This window comes from Schistocerca piceifrons, chromosome X, assembly GCF_021461385.2.
Source record: "Schistocerca piceifrons isolate TAMUIC-IGC-003096 chromosome X, iqSchPice1.1, whole genome shotgun sequence".
Classification (NCBI taxonomy): domain Eukaryota; kingdom Metazoa; phylum Arthropoda; class Insecta; order Orthoptera; family Acrididae; genus Schistocerca; species Schistocerca piceifrons.
In genome coordinates, this window is record NC_060149.1 from 912,034,129 (window position 1) to 912,046,854 (window position 12,726).

Here is a 12,726-nt window from a genome sequence, read left to right on the forward strand (position 1 = left end):
TATTTCTTGAACACATTATACATTGAAAAGCCAAAGAAACTGATACACCTGCCTAATATCGTGTAGGGCTCCCGCAAGCATGCAGAAGTGCCGCAACATAATGTGGCATAGACTTGACTTATGTCTGACATAGTGCTGGATGGAATTGACACCATGAATCCTGCAGGACTGTCCATAAATCCATAAGAGTATGAGGGGGTGGAGATCTCTTCTGAAAAGCACATTGCAAGGCATCCCAGATATGCTCAATAATGCTCATATTTGGAGAGTTTGGTGGCCAGTGGAAGTGCTTAAACTCATAAGATTATTCCTGGAGCCACTCTGTAGCAATTCTGGATGTGTGAGGTGTGGCATTGTCCTGCTGGAGTTGCCCAACTCCATCAGAATGCACAATGGACATGAATGGATGCAGGTGATCAGACAGGATGCTTACGTATGTGTCACCTGTCTGAGTCGAATCTAGACATATCAGGGGTCCCACATCACTCCAGCTGCACAGCCCCACACCATTACAGAGCCTCCACCAGCTTGAAAAGTCCTGTGCTGACATGGAGGGTCTGTAGATTCATGAGGTTGTCTGCATACTCGTACGCATCCATCTGCTTGACACAATTTGAAACAAGACTCGTCCAACCAGGCAACCTGTTTTCAGTCATCAACAGTCCAATGTCAGTGTTGAAGGGGCCCAGATGAGGTGTAAAGCTTTCTGTCATGCAGTCATCAAGGGTACAAGAATGGGTCTTTGGCTCCAAAAGCCCATATTGATCATATTTCATTGAATGGTTCACATGATAACACTTGTTGATGGCCCAGCATTGAAATTTGCAGTAATTTGCAGAAGGTTTGCACTTCTATCATGAATAACAATTCTTTTCAGTTATTGTTGCTCCCATTCTTGCAGGATCTTTTTCTGACCGCAGTGATGTCAGAGATTTGATGTTTTACCAGATTCCTGATATTCAAGGTACACTTGTGAAATGATTGTACAGGAAAATCCCCACTTCATCACTACCTCAGAGACACTGTGTCCCATCACTTATGGGCTGACCATAACACTATGTTCAAACTCACTTAAATCTTGATAGCCTACCATTGTAGCAGAAGTAAGTGATTTAATAATTGCGCCAGAGACGTGTTGTCTTAAATAGGTGTTGCTGACCCCAGTGCTGTAGTCTGCCTATGTCCATATCTTTGTATTTTAATATGCATGGCTATACCAGTTTCTTTGGTGCTTCAGTGTATATTAAAGAACAATAATTTCTGAAAAAGAAATATATCATGGCACTATACCATTTTATCTTGCATCTGATAATATTCTTCAAAATTGTAAAAGTTTCAGAAAACAAAGCACTGTGCCATCCAGCTTCTGTAGATTCCCTTAGTACAAGTGCAGGAACAGAAGACCACGTTTCAATGGGATGTTATGCTGCTAGAAAAGCTTTAATGGTAAGTATGTTAGTATTTAAATAAAGTGAATTTCGGCACATGAGCAGTTTGGAGACACAAAAAAACACACACACACACACACATTACCTGTATCACTAGTCCATATGCCTGTGTCATTGTTGGAAACAGTCATTTATTGAACAAACATGTTTAGAATACTAAATACAAAATGAAAATAAACAAAATATTCTGAGCAAAAACTGACCATGTGCCCCTCTTAAGGTCACTCCCAAGAGAGGTTGTACCCATGTTAGGAGCAGAGCATGATTGTAATGGCACAAGCAATGTGGCAATGGCACCTGAAGCTGGGCTGTCTGTATAGATTCCATGTTTGGATCAATTTCCAAAGATATAGCAGGGATGTTAATAACTTGTGGCATTTGATGCATAACTGGGAAATCTGGGGCTGGTGTATTTATCATTGTTGGCAATGTGGGTTTGTCATTGCCAGATGATGTTGATTTCACTGTCAGAATTCAAGAAATGGGTGTATTTGCAAATATCTTCTACCTACAACTGAAGCATGTACCAATGTATAGCACTGTTAGTCCTTTCAACAAGAAGCTAATTACCCTGGGTCATTTCCTGTTATTAGTTCTTAAATAAGGTAACTAAATGAAAAATTGTTTTTTTCTGTGCATCTCAGAGATCTTGAGCACCAGCCTACCATCATATTCTCATAACCATAGCACCTCTTCTATATGGTGTACAGAGATAATGTGTGGGTCCCTCGTAACCTGGGATCTGAGTGAGCCAGCCCTCCTTCCCTGTCTTCCCCAACCTGTTTCTCTTTCCTCCTGTAGTAAGGAACAAACAGTTCTGAAAGCTGGGTATAGTTTTTTTTCTATTTTTAAATTCATTTATTATGTTCAGTAGTTTTGCCTCACAGCTGGCAGATATTTATTGAAAATCATGTTGAACCACAATCAGCTACTATCCAGACCCTTAAGAGTTTCAGTTGTTGTTAATATAAACAGAAAGAAGAAGTTTTTCACTCACAGTGTCTATGTGATGTTCCACCACAATCTGAATAGTGTCAAAAACATGAACTGGTCAACATAAATCAATATATGGAAATTAAATATGTCCAAGAAGCTCCAATGTGTCAATAATCAAATCCATCCACCCACCAGAGACACACAAACTGTTGAAACAATGTCACTGTTGGACAATGCAGAGAGAGGTGCACACTCCCAACTCACCACGATAGTTCCATCACTGTTCGCATGAAACACTTCCACACCATAGTATTTATTATTTAAAATGAAAACTTGACACGCTGCATTGAGTCATAGGATCCATAGCCAAACCTTTTATTATATTCTATTCATACATTACTAGAGATAATGTCAGTTATGCTCACAATAAAGGTTTCCCTTATAGCTGTGAAAAGTGGGGTGTAGGAGGTTATGTTCTGTAAGAATTGAAGCTCCATTGTTAGATGTGTGATGTGGTCCCTTAGGGATATGGCAGTCAAGGAGGGGAAGAGGTCCAATGTGCACTCTGTACACATACTAGGGGAAGCCAGCCCAGATGTGTAAACGGGTGCTTTCAGATGCCATGAAGAGAACAAGGTGCAGCCAACTGCAGGTGGTGGCTCATGTCAGTACCAATGATATATGTCACTTTGGATTGGAAGATATCCTGTCTGGTTTCGGGCAGCTATATGAAGTGTTAAAGGCTGTCAGCCCTGCTTGTGAGATGAAGGCAGAGCTCACCATCTGTAGCACTGTCAACAGGGCTAACTGTGGATCTATCAGAGGCTCAGATGGTTCTGCAACTATGTATGCTACAGATTCTTTGACTTGCACCATACAGTAGGGTGGGGGGTTTTGGGTTCTGCTCAACAAGTAAGCAGTCCATTACACACAGGAAGTGGCTACATGGGTATCTAGAGTGGACTGGGTGGTTTTTTTTTTAGGTTAGAGGGTCTCAAGAAATTACAGAAATGGCATCAGTCTAAAAAAGGATGCAGTGCAAGTGCCTTTGGTACAGAACTGAATGTAGGGTTTGAATCAGATGCTCATATGGTTTTGTGACCATTTAGACTACAGATTCCTCAACTTGTGCCATTATGTGATGTGTTTTTGTGTTATGCTTACTAGATCAAATAGGTCAGGAGTCCATTACAGACAGAATGTGACTACACCGGTGGTGAGGCCTGTGTAGAATGGACTGGGTGGTTTTTTAGGTTAGAGAATCTCAGGAAATTACATAAAGAGCATCAGTCTAAAAGGGTAAAGGGCAAACAAAGGATGAGAGCAGACCTCACAACAATTGGTATTGTAATTGTAAATTGTTGTAGCTGTGTTGGGAAAGAACCATAGCTCCAAGTGCTAAGTGAAAGCAATGAAGTTCAAATTGTTAAAGGTACTGAAAGCTGGCTAAAGCTGGAGATAAATTCAGCCAAATTTTCTGCAAAGGACCCAATGGTATTCGGAAAGGATAGATTAAATATGGTTGGTAGTGAAGGGTTTATTGCTATTAGATAAAGTTTACATTGTAGTGAAAGAGAAGTAGATAGTTCCTGTGAGCTGGTGTGTGCAGAGGTTATACTTGACAAATGGAATAAATTAGTAACTGGTTCCATTTGAGATCACAAATGAGATGATACAGTTGCTGAACAATTAAAAAAAAAACTTGAGTCTCATTTCAAAAATGTACAATTATAGTACATTCTACACAGGGGCACCGACTTATAAAAAATATTGGGGGGGGGGGGGGGGGGGTCCATACTGGGGGTTTTGTGCCAGGAAATTTTCTAAATTTTAGATGAAAAATAGTGAGTTTTAAAATTTTTTTAAAGCATTTTAGATTCATATGATTAACATTAGAACCCTGAAAACTGGGCTCCTGATAACTCAACACTCCGGGAAACTTGACAAGCCTGACACATTTTTTGGCTTTGAGAAAAGAAACAAAACATGAACACACGTGGTATTTTCGTAAAAATCTAATGTAATTTACAGTAATAATCATGCTTATAGACTATTACAGAGCAGTGAATATATAGCTCTGAAAAGACTGAAATTATATTTAAGTAAATCCTAAACTATCATTAGAAGAATAAAACATAAAATATTGCTGTCGCACAGTAATAGCACTTTGATTAATAAGTGAAATAGCTAATTTAAGGTTACTTTGAATGAGGCTCAGGGTTAATTAAATAAAAACAATATCTCAAAGTTAATGATTTAATACAGTTAATAAAGTTAATACAGTATGCCTAATATTTTCAGTCAAAAAATATGTAATTAGCTTGTTTTAATTGGGTCATACACCTTAAAAATACGTAATTAGCTTGTTTTAATTGGGTCATACACCCTAAAAATATTTAAGTATTTGAAAATAACTAATACAGTACTATAGTAATACAGGGTTATTACAAATGACTGAAGCAATTTCACAGCTCTACAATAACTTTATTATTTGAGATATTTTCACAATGCTTTGCATACACATACAAAAACTCAAAAAGTTTTTTTAGGCATTCACAAATGTTCGATATGTGCCCCTTTAGTGATTTGGCAGACATCAAGCCGATAATAAAGTTCCTCCCACACTCGGCGCAGCATGTCCCCATCAATGAGTTCGAAAGCGTCGTTGATGCGAGCTCGCAGTTCTGGCATGTTTCTTGGTAGAGGAGGTTTAAACACTGAATCTTTCTATGTGAAAGAAAGAAAGAAATTGCATGGGGTTAAGTCGGGAGAGCGTGGAGGCCATGACATGAATTGCTGATCATGATCTCCACCACGACCGATCCATCGGTTTTCCAATCTCCTGTTTAAGAAATGCCAAACATCATGATGGAAGTGCGGTGGAGCACCATCCTGTTGAAAGATGAAGTCAGTGCTGTCGGTCTCCAGTTGTGGCATGAACCAATTTTCCAGCATGTCCAGATACATGTGTCCTGTAACGTTTTTTTCGCAGAAGGAAAAGGGGCCGTAAACTTTAAACCGTGAGATTGCACAAAACACGTTAACTTTTGGTGAATTGTGAATTTGCTGCACGAATGCGTGAGGATTCTCTACCACCCAGATTCACACATTGAGTCTGTTCACTTCACCATTAAGAAAAAATGTTGCTTCATCACTGAAAACAAGTTTCGCACTGAACGCATCCTCTTCCATGAGCTGTTGCAACCGCGCCGAAAATTCAAAGCGTTTGACTTTGTCATCAGGTGTCAGGGCTTGTAGCAATTGTAAACGGTAAGGTTTTGGCTTTAGCCTTTTCTGTAAGATTTTCCAAACCGTTGGCGGTGGTACATTTAGCTCCCTGCTTGCTTTATTCGTCGACTTCCGTGGGCTACGCGTGAAACTTTCCCGCACGCGTTCAGCCGTTTCTTCGCTCACTGCAAGCCGACCCATTGATTTCCCCTTACAGAGGCATCCAGAAGCTTTAAACTGCGCATACCATCGCCGAATGTAGTTGGCAGTTGGTGGATCTTTGTTGAACTTCGTCCTGAAGTGTCGTTGCACTGTTATGACTGACTGATGTGAGTGCATTTCAAGCACGACATACGCTTTCTCAGCTCCTGTCACCATTTTGTCTCACTGCGCTCTCGAGCGCTCTGGCGGCAGAAACCTGAAGTGCGGCTTCAGCCGAACAAAACTTTATGAGTTTTTCTACGTATCTGTAGTGTGTTGTGACCATATGTCAATGAATGGAGCTACAGTGAATTTATGAAATCACTTCAATCATTTGTAATAGCCCTGTATAGTAATACAATAATAAACTAGTACTAATATTTGAAAACTGAAAATATAACATTACGCATGTATTTAATTCTCTATTTTATAAAGATTTTTAATATTGCCCAAAATACCATTATTAGGGGTAGAGTGTCTTTAGAAAGGTGCAAATGTCAACTGACAGACTGGATTACTGAATATGAAGTCGTTGATGACTGGTCAGATATCCAATTCATCCAAAACATCTTGGTGGGCATGAAGAATAGCCAAGTTGTTCAATCGCCTCTGTCCCATTGTTGATTGGAGATATGACTTCAGATGTCTAAGGGTGCTAAATGACCATTCTTCTGTTGCTGTCATGATTGAGACTACTTGGAGAAGCTTAATGCACTTCACTACTTAACATTTCTCTAACTGCAGGCTCTTGTGTAATGTACTTTTTTACATCACGCATGTTTCTTAAGACCAGTTGTTTTTTATTAGCGATATTGGCTAACATATTCAAGTGTAAGCACAGTCTCTCAATGTCTAGGTGATTTTTGAAAAACTCAGTTGATTTTTCCAAATTTGTTTCACTTCTGTTTACTAAAAGCAAGCACTCTTGTTCAGCTGCAATGACCTGTGTGATTCCAGCTGAAGCAAACCGCTCAGTAATGCAAGATTGCACCGTTTCACAAACTACAATGTAAATAGCTTTGTAGTATTTCTTTGGGGTTTTGAAAGTGTGCAGTGAGCTGGCTTCATTGTTTTCATACTTCTTTGGTATACTTCAATTCTGAGGAAGTGAAGGATCATCAACTTGTGAAGGTTTTTCTTTTAAACACAATTCCCAAAAGTGTTCAAAACTATCACACCTTCCATTCAATATAAAAATCAAGCCCTCATATATTTTTTCCAGATCAGCAACACTTAGATGAGGGCATTGAATTTTTTCATTGACATTCTCTTCAGGGTTCATTGCATGGCAATAAATATGTAAAAAGAAATAAGTCTTGAATTGTAACATTGACTCAAGGTAGCCTGTGCATTTGTAACCTGCCTCTGTTTTGTCCTCTGCAGAAAATGTTTCAAAAATTCTAGAAGTTCTTCAAAGTTTTTCAATATTCTCAAGATACTAGAAGCTCATATAGTCTATCGAGTCAGGAAATGGGGTCATAGACCAGCTTGGTCGTTGTCACTCTCACAGCGTATGCTTCTGAAAAGTCCCATCCTTTTGTTGGATTCCCTTACAGTGTTTATTAAGCCCTTGGCTAAAGCCATAATATCCCTCGCAGATGTAAGATGGTGGAGACTGTCTACAACTGCCAAGTTTAAACTGTGAGCAGTGCAGTGCACATAATGTGCTTTTAGTTGTATATCCAAAACTAACTTTTTTAGTCCTTTGAACTTATCTCTCATATTCGAGGCACCATCAGTGCTGTTATCTTAAGTTATCCATTGACAAATCAAGATGAGCAAAAACGTCTTTTAAAATACTAAACAGAGTTTGTGAATCAGTGTTGGGGGGTCTCCTATAAGCCAATAAAGTCGTCAGTGATGATTAGGGAATCATTCACAGTACGAATACAAAATGACACTTGTTCATGAATCAAAGAGTTACTTGTTTTGTCAACCATAATAGAAAAATGTTCAGTCTTCTTGATTGAAGCCAATACCTTTCTCAAGGCAGGCATTCCTAGTAGATCAATTATCTTATTTTGAATATTGTGGGATGTCCACTTATACCCTGAACGCCCTAACCAATCTTTAAACTCAGGTATGTCGTTCTTTCGGAGTTCCAACAATTGAAAAAAATTTCAGTTTACATCTTCATGCCCTCTAATTGTGGGTGCTTGTTGGCATAGAAATTGCACAGTAGTAAAAATTGTCTCAAGAGCTAAATGGCCTTTCTTCGTATCACTATCTATCTGTTCATTCAATTGGGAGACCACACTTCGTTTAATGATAGAATTTAATTTCAGAACACCTTCTTTATGCACAAACGTATTTTTCATGAAGACGGAATTTTTGCAAAGGCTTTTCCCAGTTAGAAAACCGTATGGAAGTAAATGCATCTTCCTTTTTTTTTTTTTTTTTTTTTTTTTTTAAGAAAATTGTAATAGATTTTTAGCATCTGCCTCTTCACATATGTAAAAATAAATAAGTCTTGAATTGCAAAACCTTTTTTGGTAGGTGCTTCATATTCTAGCCATGTATATTTGATCAATCAAGACTTCTGAAATGATCTTCCCTTACTGGATTGTCCAGGTTTTGGCTGTGAATGGTTCTCACCTGAAGACGATGAATCAATTTATGACACAATAATTGTTGGAGGTTGACTTGCAGTATCATCAACTTCCAAGCACACCTTTTTGGTAACAAATTTATCCATTGCAAACTTAATTCACAATACACTAAGAGACTAAAGTAATCAATTATCTTATTTTGAATTTTGTGGGATGTCCACTTATACCCTGAATGCCCTAACCAATCTTTAAATGAATAAAATATAGTCATACAATATAGTCCACTAGATACTAAAGTTGGAACACTAAAAACATCTACAGCACGCACTGAATGAAACTATTCACACTGAATGACTGTGACAGCAGGGTGGGCTTTATATAACTGCAGCATCTTAATGTCTCAAAGCATCATGGTGATGCAAGGTGGAGGGTTCCAGGCACTTCTGCTCCAGTCCTTTTGATATCACCATAGCTGCAGTGCTGGCCCGCCAGTGCCAGACTTTACCCGAAGGTTCGCGCACCGGGACAAATTCTAAGTGTGCCTGCAGCACCGTGACACTATCATGATTCACACCACTCATTTTCAGTTAACCTGCTTACTACCATAATAATTATTTGTTTTAACTCATTACTGAATGTATTTTAAAAGGGAACTGTCATCAAACAAGGAAAATAAAAAATTTCAACACAATTTTGTGATTTTACAAAGCATAATACAACTAATAATTTTCTTAAATTATTGGGGGGCTCTGCCCCCCTCAAACGAATTTTTGAGGGGCTTGGGCCCCCTCAGGCCCCTTGGAGTCAGTGCCTGAGATTCTACATAATTTACATTTATATATGTCCTAGTGTCTGACATGCATAAAAGGATCAACAGAATATATATGGAAATAAAAATAAAATAAACAATATAAAGTGGTTCATCTTCAAGCATCTGCCAGTTCAGGTTTTTTAGCATCTCCATGATTGTTCCCAATGTGTCAAACGAACCTGTAACCATTCATATTGTATACATTCAGTAACTGCTGTTAGACCTATGCAGCATGGGTCCAATATACATGATTTATATTCTAGGATGGGTACCAAGAAGTATTTTGTTACTAATCAACTTTGTAGACTGATTGAATTTTCCCAGTATCCTACCAAAGAACCACTGTGTGCTGCTTGCTGTACCTATGACTGAGCCAATGTGGTCATTACATTTCATTTCCCAACAAATTTCTACACCCAGGTATTTCAATAAGTTACTGTTTTCAACTGTGACTCATTAATAATATAGTCAAAGGCGACCATGTGTAAAATTTTATATTTCTATTTATTTAAAGTAAATTGCCAATCTTTGCATCACATTGAAATCTAATCAAGATCTGACTGAATATTTGTGCAGATTTTATCAGACAGTTATACCTTGCTACATTTCAGGTTTTATAGACTGCCAGTGAGAAAAGTTAAAATTTACTTGTGTACATTATTTAGAAAAAATATAACTTAGTGAAAACTGAACCATACTAGAACATAGCAGCTTTTGTACTGGTTCCAGTTCTTGTCTGTTACTGTACTCTGTGTTTCTTTGTAATCTTTTATCTCTTATGTGGTACTGCATAACAACAAATATTTATTTAATTGTTGACCTTGACCCATTTCACACACTTATATATATGATTAACCTGTTGTGTCATTTTTAGAAAGTAATATGGACACTGTTAGGAAGTAATATGGATGGGAATACTTAAGCTATTTCTCTTCATAACTGTGTTATTTTCTGCAGGTGGTGGAAAATGTTGAAAAAGTAATTGCAATTGAATTGCTTGCTGCTTGTCAAGCAATCGAGTTCCTGCGACCTTTGAAGACAACATTACCACTTGAAGAAGTTTATAATGTTGTGAGAAACAGTGTCAGGTACCGTATGAAATAAACTGCTATTAAAACCCCTGAAATGATTATAAACAAAAGTTCTCTCCTAGAAATGGGTTTATTATAAGACAGTTGTGGATGTGAAAAGCTGTATTTACATAAATAACCAAAAGCCAGTTGAATGTGATATTATAAACATTAATACAAACAGCAAGCCTTGATAAACCAGGTGGCACTTCCACATCCTTTTCATAGAATGATGATGATTTTGTGATGGCATACTCAATAGAGAGATTATCAGTGCCATTCCTAAAATATTTACAGATGTATGTGACACAAAATGTACAGTTAATAGCTTAACAAGCTAAAAACATAATTAGGACATATCGTTCCCACTATTAGTGACAAAAACATATCAAGTGGAACACCAGATTATTCATACATGTCCATCTTAATCACATATAACATTTAATTCCCAGTGACTGGTTTTGGCTTACTGCCATCAGATCTGTTACAAAACAGAAAACTCATTAATGTTATGATAGTAAGTTCAAGTGGTTAAAGGACAAATGTACAGAAAAACTAAGAATATATGAAAAAGAAAACATGCCTGACAGCCATATATACCATTAAAAGTATTCTGATAAAAATATCAGTATCAAATAATCTGTAAATGCAGGTATATAACATGATCTATTAATGGCCTGAAGGCATCCTATACATTGCATACATATACAAGCTATAGCCAGTAAAGGGATCAAGTGCTCATGAACATAAGTAATAAGTATCATAGATTCAATAGCTCTAGACATAATACTCAGAGTCATTAATTAAAATGGTTTTACATACCCAAAGTGTGTGCCGAGCAATGAAACATAAAGTAAAATACAATATGTAGAAATGAAATCCATCAGTAAAATCAGAGTAAAATATGTCTAAAGTGGTATACAATCTACTAATAGAATATCTTTTAACATGATGAAGTCAATTAAACATAAAATTCTGTTAAAGGTGAATAAATAAAAGCACTGCATGGTGACATCTCTGTGGAATGTTTTGTTTCCCATGGTGATGCTCTTAGTAGGATCCCACTGTTTGCACAGCTTGTGGCCAGTGTATGTGGCCACTTGTCAAGTCAATGAAACTGGTGATGCTGTTAATGCTAGTAAGTTCCTGAACACATTGAAACAGGCATTCATGAGAGACTCACTCATTTCATTAACCAATAACTCTGGTTCCATTTTCTATGTACATAGATCTCCATTTCCTTCAATAGATTCAATAACTGTCCTTTCAGCTTCCTATTCAACACATCTGAATTTTCTTGCATATTTCCTACCACATGTATTTCCTGATCCAAATGCATACCAAACACACTCATATTGTGGCTACATATGTGTTTTCTGAAGTGGGTCTTAAAATTCCTCCCCTTCTGACCAATACAAATATTTCACAGTCCTGACAGTTGATCTTTAGATGCTGGCTTCAAAATATTTATTACAGTTATTATCGTTAACTTAGTGGTGTAGCCTAGGGCCAATTGTACCTTTTGTCCAAAATCCAATTTTAACTGCAGTTTTTCTAAAAGTTTGCACAAAAATATGAGAAAGTGCATCTTTTTGTGAGATAGCAACAAATCTTTTGTCATCTAGAATTACTGTCTTCTTCTTGTCACTTATTTTTAACTGTAGTTTGTCATATAAGTGGGTTACATCATGCTCCCTATATACATTTGTATATCCAGTTGCCCTGGCTACTTATAATTTTGGTCATGTGACAGTCTTAACGTCCTAGTAGTCATGGCTGTAAACCATGCCCATTTATACTTTTTGTGGTGACAGGATTTTGCATTTATGATCATGTGTATAACTGTCAGCATCCTAAATTTAATTCTGTGTCTTCCATCTTTTTTTTAATTAACTTGAGATCACAAAGTCCCTCTTCCTCAAGTTCCATTGTAAATTTAAATTTTTCATGCTCACACTCATTCTGTGTGCTACCTCATGGATTTCTTTTTTGTCACAGTAGTATGATGCTGTCCATATACTACCTGCAACACATGTATATGTCAGTATTTTCTTCAAAAACTTATTTTTTGTTTGTTTACAAAAATTTCAGCTAAAGTGTCAGCCAGATTGTTGCTCATCATGAGTCTATCCTTTTGATAAAAAATCTTATCATCAAATTTAAAATAGCACAATTAAATGATGATGAAAGTTCTAAAATTTCCATGACTTCCATTATTTCTGCCTGACTAATTTCATTATGCATTAACAAGCTTCTTCATATAATTTCCAATGTTTCATTTACTGGGTGTTAGTGTATAGATTAACAATATGCAAGGAAGCCAACGTTGTTCCATTTGTAAACAGTATCTCTTTAATATCCCTCAAAAATTCATAATTGTTTTCACATTGTATGTTCTGTTGTAAGTATACACTGCCCTATCTTTTATTGCATTCTCTGTTAACTTTGAGATTGGGACGTGACACGATTTTTACTGTCAGTGT

The 12,726-nt window shown here is 37.2% G+C and overlaps 1 protein-coding gene across 1 annotated transcript in view; it reads left to right on the forward strand.

The window, feature by feature from the left end:
- LOC124722003 (histidine ammonia-lyase-like) overlaps positions 1–12,726 on the forward strand; it is a 233,334-nt gene that overhangs the window by 207,919 nt on the left and 12,689 nt on the right. Inside the window, exons 14-15 of the mRNA XM_047247177.1 lie at positions 1,334–1,446; positions 10,131–10,261. Of these exons, the coding sequence (XP_047103133.1) occupies positions 1,334–1,446; positions 10,131–10,261 (244 nt within the window). The remainder of the gene's footprint in view (positions 1–1,333; positions 1,447–10,130; positions 10,262–12,726) is intronic.